Source organism: Salmo trutta, chromosome 5, assembly GCF_901001165.1.
Source record: "Salmo trutta chromosome 5, fSalTru1.1, whole genome shotgun sequence".
Lineage (NCBI taxonomy): Eukaryota > Metazoa > Chordata > Actinopteri > Salmoniformes > Salmonidae > Salmo > Salmo trutta.
The window spans coordinates 34,587,634-34,607,468 of NC_042961.1; the positions used below are offsets into that span (position 1 = coordinate 34,587,634).

General features: G+C 43.2%; 1 protein-coding gene across 1 annotated transcript in view; it reads left to right on the top strand.

The window, feature by feature from the left end:
* LOC115194090 (oligosaccharyltransferase complex subunit ostc) overlaps positions 1 to 19,400 on the top strand; it is a 36,350-nt gene extending 16,950 nt beyond the window's left edge. The window contains exon 4 of the mRNA XM_029753445.1: positions 18,863 to 19,400. Within this exon, the coding sequence (XP_029609305.1) occupies positions 18,863 to 18,881 (19 nt within the window). The 3' untranslated portion in view covers positions 18,882 to 19,400. The remainder of the gene's footprint in view (positions 1 to 18,862) is intronic.
* Positions 19,401 to 19,835: the final 435 nt, after the last annotated feature.

Consider the following 19,835-nt stretch of genomic DNA (forward strand, 5'->3'; position numbering starts at 1 on the left):
CGGCGATACAGCCCGACAGGATGCTCTCAATGGTGCATCTGTAAAAGCTTGTGAGGGTTTTAGGTGACAAGACAAATTTCTTCAGCCTCCTGAGGTTGAAGAGGCGCTGTTGCTTCTTCACCACACTGTCTGTGTGGGTGGACCGTTTCAGTGAACCGAGACTGATCTGAGTGACCCCCGTCCCCGCCGAGAAAAATAAAGTCAAAAGAATTCCATTCCCCCCAGCTGCGTCAGTTGTCACAGTGACATCATGAACATTCCATTGAAATGGTTACTTGCATAATGGAGTCTTTTGTTGAGACATGCAGCTAGCTAGTTAAACAATGAACCATAATCCCAATTCATAACATTACTACCCTGCATGAATCTGCAGGTAGCTAACCAACCAGGTTCAATGTTAGCTAGCTAACATTAGGCTATAACTAGCAATGCAAATGGCTCTGAGATAGGAATAATATTACTACACAGATCATACGCATAACGTTAGCTAGCGAACAGTACAATTTAACTTTAAATTTAAAGTGACTTTCTGACAAAATTAGAAACGTGTAATATCTGAAAATGTAGCTAGCTAGACTATCTTACCCATATACATGGATGGACGCTTCTCTCTCTGTCATGGATGCCATGAGTTAGGGTTAGTGGTTAGGGGTGGCAGGTAGCCTAGTGGTTAGTGCATTGGGCCAGTAACTGAAAGGTTCGAATCCCTGAGCTGACAAGGTAAAAATCTGTTGTTCTGCCCCTGAACAAGGCAGTTAACCCACTGTTCCTAGGCCGTCATTGTAAATAAGAATTTGTTCTTAACTGACTTGCTTAGTTAAAAAAAAAAATGGGTTAGGGTTAGTTTGAAGATGTAATCCGGAGACAGGTGTTTTATACAACAGACTTTTTTGTTCTCTTTTTGATTCTGTCTGCAAATTCGCTATCAAACGCCAGAATTTTCTCCATCTCCTTAGCTAATTTCAAATCTCGGTCCTCCGGAAAGTGGAGAGCAACACTTATGCAGTTCTACTGCGTGATATATCTTTTAAAAAAGCTGCGTTAGAAAGCATTACCGACACATACTGACCAGCTCATGTTATAGATAAACAGCGTGCCACATGGCAGACCAATCCGAACTCGTCTCTCGGCATGTCTAGCCCACTCATTATCTCAGCCAATCATGGATCGGGAGAAGGTTGCTGACTTTTTATGTGGCTAAACCAACTAGGCTCGTAATATAACAATTGTATTCGTATTTACAGATGGCATACAAGTGTTTTTATTAAGGCACGTGAAAATATTTACATGTTCCAGAAGGCATTTCTGCCAAAAAATGCATTTTTATAAAAAAATGAATTTGCGTTGAAATTGCTCTCCTGTGAAGTAGTGATGCACCTAGTTTCCTGAAATTAGTCAAATATAAGATCCCCAAGAACACAGTGGACTCCATTCTTAAATGGAAGAAGTTTGGAACCACCAAGACTCTTCCTAGAGCTGGTAACCTGGCCAAACTGAGCAATTGGGAGAAGGGCCTTAGTCAGTGAGGTGACCAAGAACCCAATGGTCACTCTGCCAGAACTCCAGAGTTCCTTTGTGGAGATGGGAGAACCTTCCAGAAGAACAACCATTTCTGCAGCATCAGGCCTTAATGGTAGAATGGCCAGACTGAAGCCACTCCTCAGTAAAAGGCACATGACGGCCCGCTTGGAGTTTTCCAGAAGGCACCTAAAGATTCTGACCATGGGAAACAAGATTCTCTGGTCTGATGAAACCAAGATTGAACTCTTTGAGTAATGTATCGCCCATTTCATCCATTTGTCATTCATTCAGTGGGCTGGCATCAATTGCTTCACTGGATAGAGTCAAGGATATGTTTTGCATTATTCTGAAGGCCTACTGCAACATGTACCATGTTTTAATTTCCTTACAATAATTGTGATTAGTAATACAGTTATAGTAAATAAAACAGCCCCATAATAGCTTATTTTTACAAAGTAAAAGAATGGTATCAACCCCCAAAGTGTGTGGTCAAATTATTTGCTGCTGAAAAATAGGCATAACACAAACTCATCATTAATCTATTGTCTTTCTAAATCAAATCAACCTCTTCACCCTCATTCAGCTAGGCCTAATTTGAAATTAAATTGTGAAGTAAGGTGCACAATTTATCATCCATACAGTGAGAAGAGAAAAATGCATTAGCGCCTGGCTGGGTACCAACGTCCTACAGCACATTGTCTTGGCGGGTTAAGTTAGGAATAGGTGTGAAAAAAAGTTTAAAAGGCTCTAAATACTTTTATGTTAATGATTAAAAAATTCTGACAAATGAGCAGAGGAAAATAAATGTAGCAAAAGTTGTGGAATGAGCAGGACATGATTGTTTTTAAATGTATTTTTTACAGATTTTTTTTGTTGTATTTATCAAACGTCAGCGGCTGTTTGCCTATGGCGGTTCGAGTGTTAGATGCCGTTTATCATAGGGCCCTTCATTTTTTACAGGAGACAGTTTTACTACTCATCACTACGTTCTTTACCAAAAGGTTGGCTGGACCTCTTTTTAATGTCATGTAGATCACATCATTACATCAGTGCTGCTCCATAAGCTTCTGACTTAAGTGATAGTTAACATTTCAAAATGACAAGTTCTCAAACCTGTTCACAGGGTTGGATAACTTTGGAGACTCCTAATTTAACCTCTAACCTCTCATTTAAATTGATTTGTATTTCATGTAATGGGCATACACAAAATTGTCCAAATTGGTGAAGTAAAAAAAAATAACTTCGAACTATTAAAAAAAACGGGAAAGTGGTGCGTGCATATGCATTTGCCCCCTATGCTATGAAGCCCCTAAGTAAAATCTGGTGTAACCAATTACCTTCAGAAGTGACATAATCAGTTAAATAAAGTCCACCTGTGTGCAATCTAAATGTGACATGATCTGTCGTGTATGTATGTATGTATGTATGTATGTATGTATGTATGTATGTATGTATGTGTGTGTGTTCTGAAAGGCCCCAAAGTCTGCAACACCACTAAGCAAGCAGCACCATGAAGACCAAGGAGCTCTCCAAACAGGTCAGGGACAAAGTTGTGGAGAAGTGCATATCAGGATTATAAAAAATATCAGACACTTTAAACATCCCACGGAGCACCATAAGATATGGCATCACAACAAACCTGCCAAGAGAGGGCCACTCACGAACCAAGCAAGGAGGGCATTAATCAGAGGCAACAAAGAGACCGAAGATAACCCTGAAGGAGCTGCAAAGCTCTACAGCGGAGATTGGAGTATCTGTCCATAGGACCACTTTAAGCCGTACACTCCACAGGACTGGGCTTTACGGAAGAGTGGACAGGAAAAAAAGCCATTGCGCTTAAAGTAAACAATAAGCGAACACGTTTGGTGTTCGCCAAAAAGCATGTGGGAGACTCCCCAAACATATGGAAGAAGGTACACTGGTCAGATGAGACTAAAATTGAGCTTTTGGGCCATCATGGAAAATGCTATGTCTTCCGCAAACCCAACACCTCTCATCACCCCGAAAACTACATGCCCACAGTGAAGCAGGGACTGGGAAACTAGTCAGAATTGAAGGAAAGATGGATTGTGCTAAATACAGGGAAATTCTTGAGGGAAACCTGTTTCATTCTTCCAGAGATTTGAGACTGGGACGGAGGTTCACCTTCCAGCAGGACAATGACCCTAAGCATACTGCTAAAGCAACACTCGAGTGGTTTAAGGGAAAACGACTTTACATTTTTTTATCTTGTACCCCAAGTCTGCAGACGCCATCATCATATTCTGGGACGGTGTGTCACAGCATCATCGGACTGACCTTGTTGTTATTGCAGGCAATCTCAATGCTGTGTGTTACAGGGAAGACATCCTCCTCCCTCATGTGGTACCCTTCCTGCAGGCTCATCCTGACATGACCCTCCAGCATGACAATGCCACCAGCCATACTGCTTGTTCTGTGCGTGATTTTCTGCAAGACAGGAATGTCAGGGTTCTGCCATGGCCAGCGAAGAGCCTGGATCTCAATCCCATTGAGCACGTCTGGGACCTGTTGGGTCTGAGGGTGAGGTCTAGGGCCATTCCCCCCCCCCCCCCCCCCCAGAAATGTCTGGGAGCTTGCAGGTGCCTTGGTAGAAGAGTGGGGTAACATCTCACAGCAAGAACTGCCAAATCTGGTGCATTCCATGAGGAGGAGATACACTGCAGTATTTAATGCAGCTGGTGGCCACACCAGAAACGGACTTACTTTTGATTTCATTTTATAATATTTTTGACATGCGCTTTTCTGTATTTTTTTGTTGTTATTCTGTCTCTCACTGTTCAAATAAACCTACCATTACAATTATAGACTGATCCTTTCTTTATCAGTGGGCAAACATACAAAATCAGCAGGGGATCAAATACTTTTTCCCCCCACTGTGTGTGTACTGCTCAAAAAATAAAGGGAACACTAAAATAACACATCCTAGATCTGAATGAAATAAATAATCTTATTAAATACTTTTTTCTTAACATAGTTGAATATGCTGACAACAAAATCACACAAAAATAATTTTGGGAAATCCAATTTATCAACCCATGGAGGTCTGGATTTGTAGTCACACTCAAAATTAAAGTGGAAAACCATACTACAGGCTGATCCAACTTTGATGTAATGTCCTTAAAACAAGTCAAAATAAGGCTCAGTAGTGTGTGTGGCCTCCACGTGCCTGTATGACCTCCCTACAATGCCTGGGCATGCTCCTGATGAGGTGGCAGATGGTCTCCTGAGGGATCTCCTCCCAGACCTGGACTAAAGCATCCGCCAACTCCTGGACAGTCTGTGGTGCAACGTGGCGTCGGTGGATTGAGCGAGACATGATGTCCCAGATGTGCTCAATTGGATTCAGGTCTGGAGAACGGGCGGGCCAGTCCATAGCATCAATGCCTTCCTCTTGCAGGAACTGCTGACACACTCCAGCCACATGAGGTCTAGCATTGTTAGGAGGAACCCAGGGCCAACCGTTAGGAGGAACCCAGGGCCAACCGCACCAGCATATGGTCTCACAAGGGGTCTGAGGATCTCATCTCGGTACCTAATGGCAGTCAGGCTACCTCTGGCGAGCACATGGAGGGCTGTGCGGCCCCCCCCAAAGAAATGCCACCCCACACCATGACTGACCCACCGCCAAACCGGTCATGCTGGAGGATGTTGCAGGCAGCAGAACGTTCTCCACGGCGTCTCCAGACTCTGTCACGTCTGTCACATGTGCTCAGTGTGAACCTGCTTTCATCTGTGAAGAGCACAGGGCGCCAGTGGCGAATTTGCTAATCTTGGTGTTCTCTGGCAAATGCCAAACGTCCTGCGCGGTGTTGGACTGTAAGCACAACCCCCACCTGTGGACGTCGGGCCCTCATACCACCCTCATGGAGTCTGTTTCTGACCGTTTGAGCAGACACATGCACATTTGTGGCCTGCTGGAGGTCATTTTGCAGGGCTCTGGCAGTGCTCTTACTGCTCCTCCTTGCACAAAGGCGGAGGTAGCGGTCCTGCTGCTGGGTTGTTGCCCTCCTACGGCCTCCTCCACGTCTCCTGATGTACTGGCCTGTCTCCTGGTAGCGCCTCCATGCTCTGGACACTACGCTGACAGACACAGCAAACCTTCTTGCCACAGCTCGCATATATGTGCCATCCTGGATGAGCTGCACTACCTGAGCCACTTGTGTGGGTTGTAGATTCCGTCTCATGGTACCACTAGAGTGAAAGCACCACCAGCATTCAAAAGTGACCAAAACATCAGCCAGGAAGCATAGGAACTGAGAAGTGGTCTGTGGTCCCCACCTGCAGAACCACTCCTTTATTGGGGGTGTCTTGCTAATTGCCTATAATTTCCACATGTTGTCTTCCATTTGCACAACAGCATGTGAAATTTATTGTCAATCAGTGTTGCTTCCTAAGTGGACAGTTTGATTTCACAGAAGTGTGATTGACTTGGAGTTACATTGTGTTGTTTAAGTGCATACATACATACATACATACATACATACATACATACATACATACATACATACATACATACATTTGAAGTCGGAAGTTTACATACACATTTCTATTTCCTCGCTGTGGTTGCCAGGTGAGCTCGTTCATTCCACCCCACACTGCCACTCAGCCAGGCATGTACAGAAGTGACTGATTAAGCTCTGCCAAACATCACATCGATGGCAAAAATGGCAATTCAGTCCTGCCTTTTCTGCGTATGGAACATTTCTGGGAGTCATTAACTCAACCACTCCACAAAGTTCTTGTTAACAAACTATAGTTATGGCAAGTCGGTTAGGACATCTACTTTGTGCATGACACAAGTAATTTTTCCAACAATTGTTTAGACAGATTATTTCCCTTATAAATCACTATCACAATTCTAGTGAACAATTAAAGTTAAAACTTGGCGTATAATGTGATGAGTTACTCAGTGACACAGGGCATGCATTCCATCACTGGTTAAATCGTTGTGTGTCTTGTATTTTCTTCAAGACCCCGGAAAGAGTTAAAGGACCGCACATAGGGGCAACTTCAGTCTCCTTCCATCTTCCATGGGCACAGTAAACAACGCTGGAGACGTTTACATACACTAAGTTGACAGTGCCTTTTAACAGCTTGGAACATTCCAGAAAATTAAGCTCTTGATAGGCTAATTGACATCATTTGAGGTGTACCTGTGGATGTATTTCAAGGCCTACCTTTAAACTCAGTGCCTCTTTGCTTGACATCATGGGAAAATCAAAAGAAATCAGCAAAGACCTCAGAAAAATAATTGTAGACCTCCACAAGTCTGGTTCATCCTTAGGGGCAATTTACAAATGCCTGAAGATGCTACGTTCATCTGTACAAACAATAGTTGGCAAGTATAAACACCATGGGACCACGCAGCCGTCATACCGCTCAGGAAAGAGACGGGTTCTGTCTCCTAGAGATTAACATACTTTGGTGCGAAAAGTGCAAATCAATCCCAGAACAACAGCAAAGGACCTTGTGAAGATGCTGGAGGAAACCGGTACAAAAGTATCTATATCCACAGTAAAACGAGTCCTATATCAACATATCCTGAAAGGCCGCTCAGCAAGGAAGAAGCCACTCCTCCAAAAACCGCCATTAAAAAAAGCCAGACTAGGGTTTGCGACTGCACATGGGGACAAAGATCGTATTTTTTGGAGAAATGTCCTCTGGTCTGATGAAACAAAAATGTAACTGTTTGGCCATAATGACCATTATGTTTGGAGAAAAAAAGGGGGAGGCTTGCAAGCCAAAGGACACCATCCCAAGCGTGAAGCAAAGTCAAGGTATTGGAGTGGCCATCAGATAGCCCTGACCTCAATCCCATAGAAAATGTGTGGGCAGAACTGAAAAAGCGTGTGCGAGCAAGGAGGCCTACAATCCTGACTCAGTTACACCAGCTCTGTCAGGAGGAATGGACCAAAATTTGCCCAACTTATTGTGGAAGGCTACCCATAACGTTTGACCCAAGTTTAAGGCAATGCTACCAAATACTAATCGAGTATGTAAACTTCTGACCCACTGGGAATGTGATACATGCATACAAATGCATCCTTCTCTCAACTGTTATTCTGACATTTCACATTCTTAAAATAAAGTGGTGATCCTAACTGACCTAAGACAGGGAATTTGTACTAGGATTAAATGTCAGGAGTTGTGAAACTGAGTTTAAATGTATTTGGCTAAGGTGTATGTAAACTTCTGACTTCAACTGTACACACACACGGTACCAGTCAAAAGTTTGGACACCTACTCAATCAAGGGTTTGAAGAATAATAGTGAAGACATCAAAACTATGAAGTAACACACATGGAATCATGTAGTATCCAAAAAGGTGTTAAACAAATCAAAATATAATTTTGCCACCCTTTGCCTTGACAACTTTGCACACTTGACATTCTCTTAACCAGCTTCATGAGGTAGTCACCTGCAATGCTTTTCTAACAGTCTTGAAGGAGTTCCCACATATGCTGAACTTTTTGGCTGCTTTTACATCACTCTGCGGTCCAACTCATCCCAAACCATCTCAATTGGTTGAGGTCAGGTGATTGTGGAGTCCAGGTCATCTGATGCAGCATTCCATCACTCTCTTTTTTTTTTGGTCAAATAGCCCTTGTACAGCCTGGAGGTGTGTTTTGGGTCATTGTCCTGTTGAAAAAGAAATGATAGTCCCAGTAAGCGCAAACCAGATGGGATGGTGTATCGCTGCAAAGTGCTGTGCGAAGTGTGCCTTCGAATTCTAAATAAATCGCACCGTGTCACCAGCAAAGCACCATCACACCTCCATGCTTCACAGTGAGAACCACACATTCAGAGATCATCCGTTCACCTACTCTGCGTCTCACAAAGACACGGCGGTTGGAATTAAAAATCTCATTTGTACTCATCAGACCAAAGGACAGATTTCCACCTGTCTAATGTCCATTGCTCATGTTTCTTGGTACAAGCAAGTCTCTTCTTCTTATTGGTGTCCTTTAGTAGTGGTTTCTTTGCAGTAATTCGACCATGAAGGCCTGATTCACGCAGTCTCCTCTGAACAGTTGATGTTGAGATGTCTGATACTTGAACTCTGTGAAGCATTTATTTGGGCTGCATTCTAATTGCCAATTTCTGAGGCTGTTAACTATAATGAACTTATCCTCTGCAGCAGAGGTAACTCTGGGGCTTCCTTCCCTGTGGCGGTCCTCATGAGAGCCAGTTTCATCATAGTGCTTGGTTTTTGCGACTGCACTTGAAACTTTCAACGTTCTTTCTGGATTGACTGATCTTCATGTCCTTAAAGTAATGATGGACTGTCATTTCTCTTTGCTTATTTGAGCTGTTCTTGCCATATTATGGACTTAGCCCTATTTGGTATACCACTCATACCTTGTCACAACACAACTGATTGGCTCAAATGTATTAAGAATGAAAGAAATTTCACAAATTAACTTTCAACAAGGCACACCTGTTCATTGAAATGCATTCCAGGTGACTACCTCATGAAGCTGGTTGAGCGAATACCAAGCGTGTGCAAAGCTGTCAAAGGCAAAGGTTGGCTACTTTGAAGAATCTGAAATATATATTTAGATTTAACACTTTTTGTTACTACATGTTTTCCATGTTATTTCATAGTTTTTGTTTTCTTCACTATTATTCTACAATGTAGAAAATAGTAAGAAATTAAGAAAAACCCTGGTTTGAGTAGGTGTCCATACTTTTGACTGGTACTGTATATATATTTGCTCACATTTCAGTGAACTGAACCATTGCGAAGGCCTAGATTAAAAGCCAATTTATGCTTTGGCCGAAAATGTGATAGGAGGCTCCATATGGAGGCTGTGATGCAATTGCGGAGCCTCCAGAGGCCAACTCGAGCTCCGTACCGCATCGCCATGCGCCTCCCAAATATTTTTACAATGCGGAGGGCTCTGAATAGCTCGGCATTGACATGAAAGCCAGCAGTAGTGGGAGGAGAATCGTTTGATCAGGTTAAGGTTTTTTTCTTCTGGTTATCTAGATATCTGGCGCCCTGTTATTTCATCAAACCGTAAGCTTAAAGCATCAGACAAGCTCAATGCATATAGTTGATTTTATTAAAACACATAGGGCTATACAGTGCCTTCAAAGTATTCAGACCCCTTGACTTTTTCAATATTTTGTTACATTACAGCCTTGTTCTAAAATTGATTTTAAATAGTTTTTTTCCCCCATCCCCTTCCCCTCATTACAATCAATACCCCATAATGACACAGCAAAAACAGGTTTTTAGAATAAATAAACAGAAATATTACATTTGCATAAGTATTTGTCTTTTGTCCTCGTCGTGTCCCGTGTATATCTTTTTTCTTGGCATATATTTTTCTTAACCTCAGCTTCAGCATGCTCTCCTGCAATCTGCCTCACCCAATGTGGTTTGGATCTGCTATTTTCTTTACTTCTGAACCGGAACCCCAACAGAAGATGGCTAACTAGCTAGTAGTCAGCTCGCCACCCTCGCCAGTCTGCACAGCGCGACTCAATCCAGAGCAAATCGGACGTATTTTTCTCCGGATTCCAATCGCAAGCTCTGAACCTTTTTCACCTGGATCATCCGAGTGGCCACTCCTGGCTAACGTCTCTGTCCCAAAGCAAGGACCAATAAGCCTGGAGCTAGCCTTGCTAGGCCCATCTCCCGGCTAGCCGAAGAGGTCCATCAGCCACTCCTTGGGCTACAATACCTATTTTGCCAATTGGCCTGGACCCCCGCCGACCCATCACGGCTGGACTATCGACGTAATTTGCGCAAGGGGGTTTCTTCAACTGGCTTCCCCATCGCGACGTCCCCCGAATGCCCAGCTGCTAGCCACGGCCCGCTAGCAGTCTAGAGCATATCGGACTGTTAGCTTAAGAGGCCCATCGGACAAATTCTTTGGCCACTATACCTATTTTGCCAATTGGCCTGGACACCTTTTTACCACACGGAGCCCTGCTGGCCCACGACGACATAACAGCACGAGGTGGCTACAACAGACTTCTTCCGTCGCGACATCCCTCTAAGGCCCTTCTGCTAGCTTGCTAGCCCCGGCCCGCTAGCTGCCTGAATCACCGTGTCTCTGGCCCACGGAGCCACTCACTGGACCCCTATGATCACTCGGCTGCACATGCCTCTCCCTAATGTCAATATGCCTTGTCCAGTGCTGTTTTGGCTAGTAATTATTGCCTTATTTCGCTGTAGAGCCTCTAGCCCTGCTCAATACGCCTTAGTTAACCCTTTAGATCCACCTCCCACATATGCAGTGACCTCACCTGGTTTAAATGTTTCTAGAGACAATATCTCTCATCGTCACTCGATGCATTGGTTTACCGCCACTGTATTCACATCATATCATACCTTTTCTGTACATTATGCCTTGAATCTATTTTACCGTGCCCAGAATCCTGCTCCTTTTACTCTCTGTTCCGAACGTAGTAGATGACCAGTTCTTATAGCCTTTAGCCGTACCCTTATCCTACTCCTCTGGTGATGTAGAGGTTAATCCACGCCCTGCAGTGCCTACCTCCAATCCCATTCCCCAGGCATTCTCGTTTGTTGACTTCTGTAACTGTAAAAGCCTTGGTTTCCTGCATGTTAACAGTAGAAGCCTCCTCCCTAAGTTTGTTTTATTCACTGCCTTAGCACACTCTGCCAACCCGGATGTCCTAGCCGTGTCTGAATCCTGGTTTAGGAAGACCACTAAAAACGCTGAAATTACCATCCCTAACTATAACATTTTCCGACAAGATAGAACTGCCAAAGGGGGCAGAGTTGCAATCTACTGCAGAGATGGCCTGCAGAGTTCTTTCTTACTATCCAGGTCTGTGCCCCAACAATTTGAGCTTCTACTTTTACCTTTCCAGAAACAAGTCTCTCACCGTTGCCGCTTGCTATAGACCACCTTCTGCCCCCAGCTGTGCCCTGGACACCATATGTGAATTGATTGCCCCCCATCTATCTTCAGAGCTCGTGCTGTTAGGTGACCTAAACTGGGACATGATTAACACCCCAGCCATCCTACAATCAAAGCTTGATGCCCTCAATCTCACACAAATTATCAATGAACCTACCAGGTACAACCCCAAATCTGTAAATTGGGGCACCCTCATATCATCCTAACCAACCTTTCCTCCAAGTACACCTCTGCTGTCTTCAACCAGGATCTCCGTGATCATTGCCTGCGTCCGTAATGGGTCTGCGGTCAAATGACCACCCCTCATCACTGTGAAACGCTCCCTAAAACACTTCAGCAAGCAGGCCTTTCTAATCGACCTGGCCGGGTATCCTGGAAGGATTTTGACCTCATTCCGTCAGTAGAGGATCCCTGGTTATTCTTTAAAAGTGCTTTCCTCACCATCTTAAATAAGCATGCCCCATTCAAAAAATGTAGAACGAGGAACAGATATAGCCCTTGGTTCACTCCAGACCTGACTGCCCTTGACCAGCACAAACATCCTGTGGCGTACTCCGTTAGCATCGAGTAGCCCCCGCGATATGCAACTTTTCAGGGAAGTTAGGAACCAATACACACAGGCAGTTAGGAAAGCAAAGGCTAGCTTTTTCAAACAGAAATTTGCATCCTGTAGCACAAACTCCAAAAAGTTCTGGGACACTGTAAAGTCCATGGAGAACAAGAGTACCTCCTCCCAGCTGCCCACTGCACTGAGGCTAGGAAACACTGTCACCACTGATAAATCTGTGATAATTGAGAATTTCAATAAGCATTTTTCTACGGCTGGCAATGCTTTCTACCCCGGTCCACATCCCTGCACCCCCCCCCACACAGCATATTTCCCAAGCCTCCCATTTCTCCTTCACCCAAATCCAGATAGCTGCTGATCTGAAAGAGTTGCAAAATCTGGACCCCTACAAATCAGCCGGGCTAGACAATATGGACCCTCTCTTTCTAAAATTATCTGCTGAAATTGTTGCAACCCCTATTACTAGCCTGTTCAACCTCTTTCCTATCGTCTGAGATCCCCAAAGACTGGCAAGCTGCCGCGGTCATCCCCTTCTTCAAAGGGGGAGGCACTCTAGGCCCAAACTGCTACAGAAAGGCAGGGTAGGATAGATATAGGTCTAAGGTCTTCGAAAGCCAAGTTAACAAACAGATCACCAACCATTTCGAATCCCACCGTACCTTCTCCGCTATGCAATCTGCTTTCCGAGCTGGTCATGGGTGCACCTCAGCCACGCTCAAGGTCCTAAACGAGATCATAACCGCCATCGATTAAAAGACAGTGCTGTGCAGCTGTATTCATCGACCTGGCCAAGGCTTTCGACTCTGTCAATCACCATATTCTTATCTGCAGACTCAACAGCCTTGGTTTCTCAAATGACTGCCTCGCCTGGTTCACCAACTACTTCTCCAACAGAGTTCAGTGTGTCAAATCGGAGGACCTGTTGTCCGGACCTCTGGCAGTCTCTATAGGGGTGCCACAGGGTTCAGTCCTCGGGGCGACTCTTTTTCTCTGTATACATCAATGATGTCGCTCTTTCTGCTGGTGATTCTCTGATCCACCTCGACGCAGACGACGTCATTCTGTATACTTCTGGCGCTTCTTTGGACACTGTTAGGCGAGCTTCAATGCCATACAACTCTCCTTCCGTGGCCTCCAACTGCTCTTAAATGCAAGTAAAACTAAATGCATGTTCTTCAACCAATCGCTGCCCGCCCGTCCAGCATCACTGCTCTGGACGGTTCTGACTTAGAATATGTGGACAACTACAAATACCTAGGTGTCTGGTTAGACTGTAAACTCTCTTTCGACTCACATTAAGCATTTCCAAAATTAAATCTAGGATTCACTTCCTATTTCGCAAAAAAGCATCCTTCACTTATGCTGCCAAATATACCCTCGTAAAACTGACTATCCTACCGATCCTCGACTTCGGCGATGTCATTTACAAAGTAACCTCCAACACTCTACTCAACAAATTGGATGCAGTCTATCACAGTGCCATCCGTTTTGTCACCAAAGCCCCATATACTGCCCACCACTGCGATCTGTATGCTCTCGTTGGCTGGCCCTCGCTTCATATTCGTCACCAAACCCACTGGCTCCAGGTCATCTATAAGTCTTTGCTAGGGAAAGCCCCGCCTTATCTCAGCTCACTGGTCACCCCAAAAGCCAATTCCTCCTTTGGTTGCCTTTCCTTCCAGTTCTCTGCTGCCAATGACTGGAACGAACTGCAAAAATCACTGAAGCTGGAGACTCTTAATCTTCCTCACTAGCTTTAAGCACCAGCTGTCAGAGCAGCTCACAGATCACTGCACCTGTACATAGACCATCTGTAAATTTGCCCATCCAACTACCTCATACTGTTATTTAACTTATTTTGCTCCTTTGCACCCCAGTATCTTTACTTGCACACTCATCTTCTGCACATCTATCACTCCAGTGTTTAATTGCTATATTGTAATTATTTCGCCACTATGGCCATACAACTCTGCCTTACCTCCCTTATCCTACCTCATTTGCACACACTGTATATATACTTTTTTCTTTTGTATTATTGACTGTGTTTGTTTATTCCATGTGTAACTCTGTTGTTGTTTGTGTCGCACAGGCTCGCTTTTTATCTTGGCCAGGTCGCAGTTGTAAATGAGAACTTGTTCTCAACTAGCCTACCTGATGAAATAAATAAAATGTAAAAAATTCAGACCCTTTACTCAGTACTTCGTTCAAGCACCTTTGGCAGCGTTTTACAGCCTCGGATCTTCTAGGGTATGACGCTACAAGCTTGGCTCACCTGTAGTTGGGGAGTTTCTCCCATTTCTCTGCAGACCCTCTCAAGCTCTGTTTGGATGGGGAGCGTTGCTGCACGGTTATTTTCAGGTCTCTCCAGAGATGTTCAAACGGGTTCAAGTCCGGGCTCTGGTTGGACCACTCAAGGACATTCGGAGACTTGTCCTGGAGTCACTCCTGTGTTGTCTTGGCTGTGTCCTTAGGGTTGTTGTCTTGTTGGAAGGTTAACCTTCACCCAAGTCTGAGGTCCTGAGGATCTCTCTGTACTTTGCTCCGTTCATCTTTCCCTTGATCCTGACTAGTCTCCTAGTCCCTGCCACTGAAAAACATCCCCACAGCATGATGCTGCCACCAACATGCATCACCGTAGGGATGGTGCCAGGTTTCCTCCAGATGTGGCACTTAGCATTCAGGCCAAAGAGTTCAATCCTGGTTTCATCATACCAGAGAACCTTGTTTCTCATGGTCTGAGAGTCTTTTAGGCCAGGCAGCCAACTCTAGGAAGATTCTTGGTGGTTCCGAACTTCCATTTTAAGGATGATGGAGGCCACTGTGTTCTTGGGGACCTTCAATGCTGCAGACATTTTGTGGTACCCTTCCCCAGATCTGTGTCTCAACACAATCCTGTCTCGGAGCTCTACGGACAATTCCTTCGATCTCATGGCTTGGTTTTTGCTCTGATGTGCACTGTCAACTGTGGGACTTTATATAGACGTGTGCCGTTCCAAATCATGTCCAATCAATTGAATTTACCACAGGTGGACTCAAACCAAGTTGTAGAAACATCAAGGATGATCAATTGAAACAGGATGCACCTGAGCAAAATGTCTAATCTCATAGCAAAAAAAAGTATATTTTTAATACATTTCTAAAAATGGCTAAATCTGTTCGCTTTGTCATTATGGGGTATTGTGTGTAGATTGAGTAAACATTTATTTAATCCATTTTAGAATAAGGCTGTAACGTAGAAAAAGGGAAGGGGTCTGAATACTTTCCGAATGCACTGTACATGGAAAAATACATGTTTAAACATTTCAACCAATCAATTGGTCATTGGTCGAGAGAACAGACTTTCGGTTGACCTATTTTTTTTTTTGTTGGGTACAGCCCTAGTCTGTTTAATTATTTTATTTATTTATACTTTTTGAATTTTGCAGGGCAAATTTTTAAAATGACTTCCCTGTTTTGAATAAAGGTAAATACAATATATACAATTTTTTACATCTTTAAATCAGAAATGGTAGTAGACGGTGGAAAAAGTACCCAATTGTCATACTTGAGTAATGCCTTAATAGAAAATGACATAAGTAAAAGTGAGTCACCCAGTAAAATACTATTTGAGTACAAGTCTAAACGTATTTGGTTTTAAATATACTTAAATATCAAAAGTGAATGTAATTGATCAAATATTCTTATGTTTTTAAAAAGTAAAAGTATAAATCATTGCTAATTCCTTATTAAGCAAACCAGACGGCACAATTTTTTACATTTTTTAAATGTATTTATTTGCGGCTTGCCAGGGGCACACTCGAACACTCGCATCATTTACAAACGAAGCATTTTTGTTTAGTGAGGTCGTCAGATCAGAGACAGTAGGGATGACCAGGGATGTTCTCTTGATAAGTGTGTGAATTGGACCCTTTTCCTGTCCTGCTAAGCATTCAAAATGTAATGAGAACTCTTCGCTGTCAGGGAAAATGTATGGCGTAAAAAGTACATTATTTCCTTTAGGAATGTAGTCAAAAAGTATTTAAAAGTATTTTTACTGAAGTACTTTACACCACTAGTAGTAGACCCCCCCAAAAATGCAGCCTTGCTCATACCCAACTATTTTAAATACTGTAGGCTACTAAAATCATTCCAAAAGGCACAATTATGCACTTTAGCCAGGCTTTAGGACCATGCGGATGGGAAGGCTGTTTGTCCAAACCCAAACATCAATCTCAACTATCCTATCGAGTTGTTTGTGTTGTGACAATTAGGTCGGCTTTAGAGCGCATCCAGCGCATCTTTTTAGAGCATTGGTTCAGAGGTGGAAGATGGCTGTAGATGGCTTGGTAACTGCTGTTTGTCTTCACTTGAAATTAAACTTACGTTTTTAATCCTGGTGGTAAACTCGTTCGTAGAAGTGAATTGCTGTATGACGTATTTGTAGAATGTTAGGTCCCCTATCGACTGACATGACTCTTCCAGTCATAACAGTTGCCGACCCCTGGTTTAACCCCACCAAAACCCCAAATATAAGCTTGTTTTACACCATTGTTTGTTGTTCAATTTTAAACACTGTATAGCTTCAAAACATGTTTAAAACTATCATGTTGATATCATGGATGGTTAGTCCTTGCATCCATAGCTCTGTCTGAATGGAAGTGTGGTTACATTTTTACAACCCCATCCCTAAGCTGTTTACCCGAATAGGTGGCGAGGTAACCTCTTTGTTGTGGTTTGAACTGCAGATTGCCACCATAATCGTATCGTTCTTCAACTGGTCATTTAGTACAGAACAGTTTCCATTCAATTAAATGTTGAACACTGTTCTGTTGTACTGTCTTTGTGAAAGTTTTGTAAAGTCTTGCAGGACAACCCTCTTTTGAAATTTGTTGTAATCAAAAATGTTTGGTCGCATAGATGTTATTGCGGGTATAGCGAATTGCTTGTGTTCTTAGCTCCAACAGTGCAGTAATATCTAACAATACACACATCTAAAAGTAAAAGAATGAAATTAAGAAATATATAAATATGTTGGAGTCCGGATTATAGTCCCCACTCGGGACACCCGAGTGGCCCAGCGGTCTAAGGCACTGCATCTCAGTGCTTGAAGCGTCACTACAGACATCCTGGTTCGAATCCAGGCTGTATCACAACCGGCCGTGATTGGGAGTACCATAGGGCGGCACACAATTGGCCCAGCGTTGTACGGGTTTGGCCGGTGTAGGCTGTCATTGTAAATAAGAATTTGTTCTTAAGACTTGCCTAGTTTTAAAAAAGGTTAAATAAAAAAAGTATTAAAATATACAGTATATAAATATGTGTGATGGGATGTATGGATAGAATATCTGTAGGATAGAATAGTGTAAATATATATAACAGTTGCATAGGATGGCATTGACTAGAATACAGAATTTACATATGAAATGAGAAAAAACATATGTAAACAATATTAAAAATGACCAGTGTTCCATTATTAAAGTGGCCACTGATTCTATGTACATAGGGCAGCAGCCTCTAAGGTGCAGGGTTGAGTAGCCGGGTGGTAGCCTGCTAGTGACAGTGACTAAGTTCAGGGCAGGGTACTGGGTGGAGGCTGGCTAGTGATGGCTATTTAACAGTCTGATAGCCTTGAGATAGAAGTTGTTTTTCAGTCTCTCGATCCCAGCTTTGATGCACCTGTACTGACCTTGTCTTCTGGATGATAGCGGGGTGAACAGGCCGTGGCTCGGGTGGTTGATGTCTTTTGATCATTTTGGTCTTCCTGTGACAGCTGGTGCTGTAGGTGTCCTGGAGGGCATGCAGTGTGCCCCCGGTGATGCGTTGGGCAGATTGCACCACCCTCTGTAGAGCCCTGCGGTTGCTAGCGGTGCAGTTCCTGTACCAGGCGGTGATACAGCCCGACAGGATGCTCTCAATGGTGCATCTGTAAAAGTCTTCGGGGCCAAGCCAAATTTATTCAGCCTCCTGAGGTTGAAGACACGCTGTTGCACCGCCTTCACCACTTTGTCTGTGTGGCTGGACCATTTCAGATTGTCAGTAATGTGTACGCCGAGGAACTTAAAGCTTTTCACCTTCTCCACTGCGGCCCTGTAGATGTACTCCCTCTGCTGAATCCATAGTGGTGAAACTTCCACGTCCGGTTGCGAACAACACATACGTTAATTCAAACAAAAAACACTGTTTATTTTTCATTGGACATCAATGCACGTGTGATAGAGCAGCAGAGAATGTACTATGATTTTTTTTGTACCTTGATGCTTCTCTCCACTATCTTAAACAAAACAAAGACAGCAAATGCTCCTGGGTGCAGCCAGTAGTGCCGTTTCCCCTAATGCGGATCTCAGCTTTAAAGGGATAGTGCACAATTTTTGTAAAGCACATTTTCTACTTAGAGAAACTCATGGATACCATTTCTATGTCTCTGTGTGCTGCTTGAACTAGTGTTTAGCGCAATGATTGGAAGTGTTCAGGATCAGCTAGCATGATAATTGATCCCAAAGACGTCCAGTCATTGCACTAAAAGGATACCATTGTAATATAGTTTGGGCTGAAAACTAAAACTATCAAATACATAAGTATGCAGAATATAGGCCTATATCATAACTTGTCGATTAGGTTGCATTTTGAGTGAAACATCCCCGTCAAGGCACTTAGTGGTGTTGTCATCAAAATTAGAGCTGTCATTTACATGTTGTGAGTTGCATTAGCAGAATGTGATGCTATATTTAAGGTCTATGATATCAGTCAGCTATTTACCTGAACTGCGGACAAATGTGTCAAGTGTTGTGTAGAGGGATCTACCTTTCTATTTTCACTGTACCTATGTTGGAAGCCTACTCTAATGTCTCTACCTTTCCTTTATATTTCTCCTCAGTGGGTACCTCATGGGTTGAAGATGGACACAACACATTACGAAGACAGAATGGTGAAGGACTGCCAAAGATTTACGCTTCAATTGATTTAAGCTGGCCTAAAATGTTATGATAATACAGATTTAAATTGCAAATAAAGAATTGACAGTAACATCTGTCCCTGGCAATAAGCCTTTGACCATGTTTGAGTGATGTATTAAATGTCACAAGGTGCATCTCAATAGTCAAGAGGCTTCCTATCCTCATCTCCTTTCCTTCCACTAAATGGTGTGATGGAATTCCCATATTGCTAACCTGTCTTCAGTTCAGTAATGCAGATGGCAAGAATATGTGGAGACAAAGCCACTATAGACCATTGAGATGCACCCATTGGAAGGAGGGACACTTTCCCTATTATAAATCTGAATGAGCAGTAAATTTGTGGGTTGTTGGGGTTATTGATAAAGAATGGTCTACAAAACATTACATCTTCCTAAATGCCTTCCAACATGTCACTGTTGTGTGTCTATTAGGAACTTAAATAAATGTTATTTCCAGAAAGCTTCTCATTCTCTAATCACATTTTTTATAATATACTAGTAATATCCTTCTTACTTAAATGGATTCTTCGGTACTTTTGTAATCTTTTTAACCAGTAGTTCTGAAAGTTGTGCTCACAAGCCAAAAGTGGACCCCAAAAATTGTGCACTACGTCATTGCTCTGCTGTGTGCGCATCTTGCTAGCTGTCAGTCATATGGCAAGCGGCTGAAGCTACTTGGTGAACTCAAATTTCTATTGGGCTGGCCCACGTAGGGGAAAATGCAGGAGCACAGCTTCCAGAAAAACTTTTAAACTAGGAATTCTGTGGCTAATTGAGAAGATCATAATTCTCAGGGGTTAAAGTTCTGTCACTGTGACAGATTTCCATCATATGGATGACTCATTTCACTCCAGGTTACACTTGCATGTCTAAAGCCAGACAAAATATTTTTAAA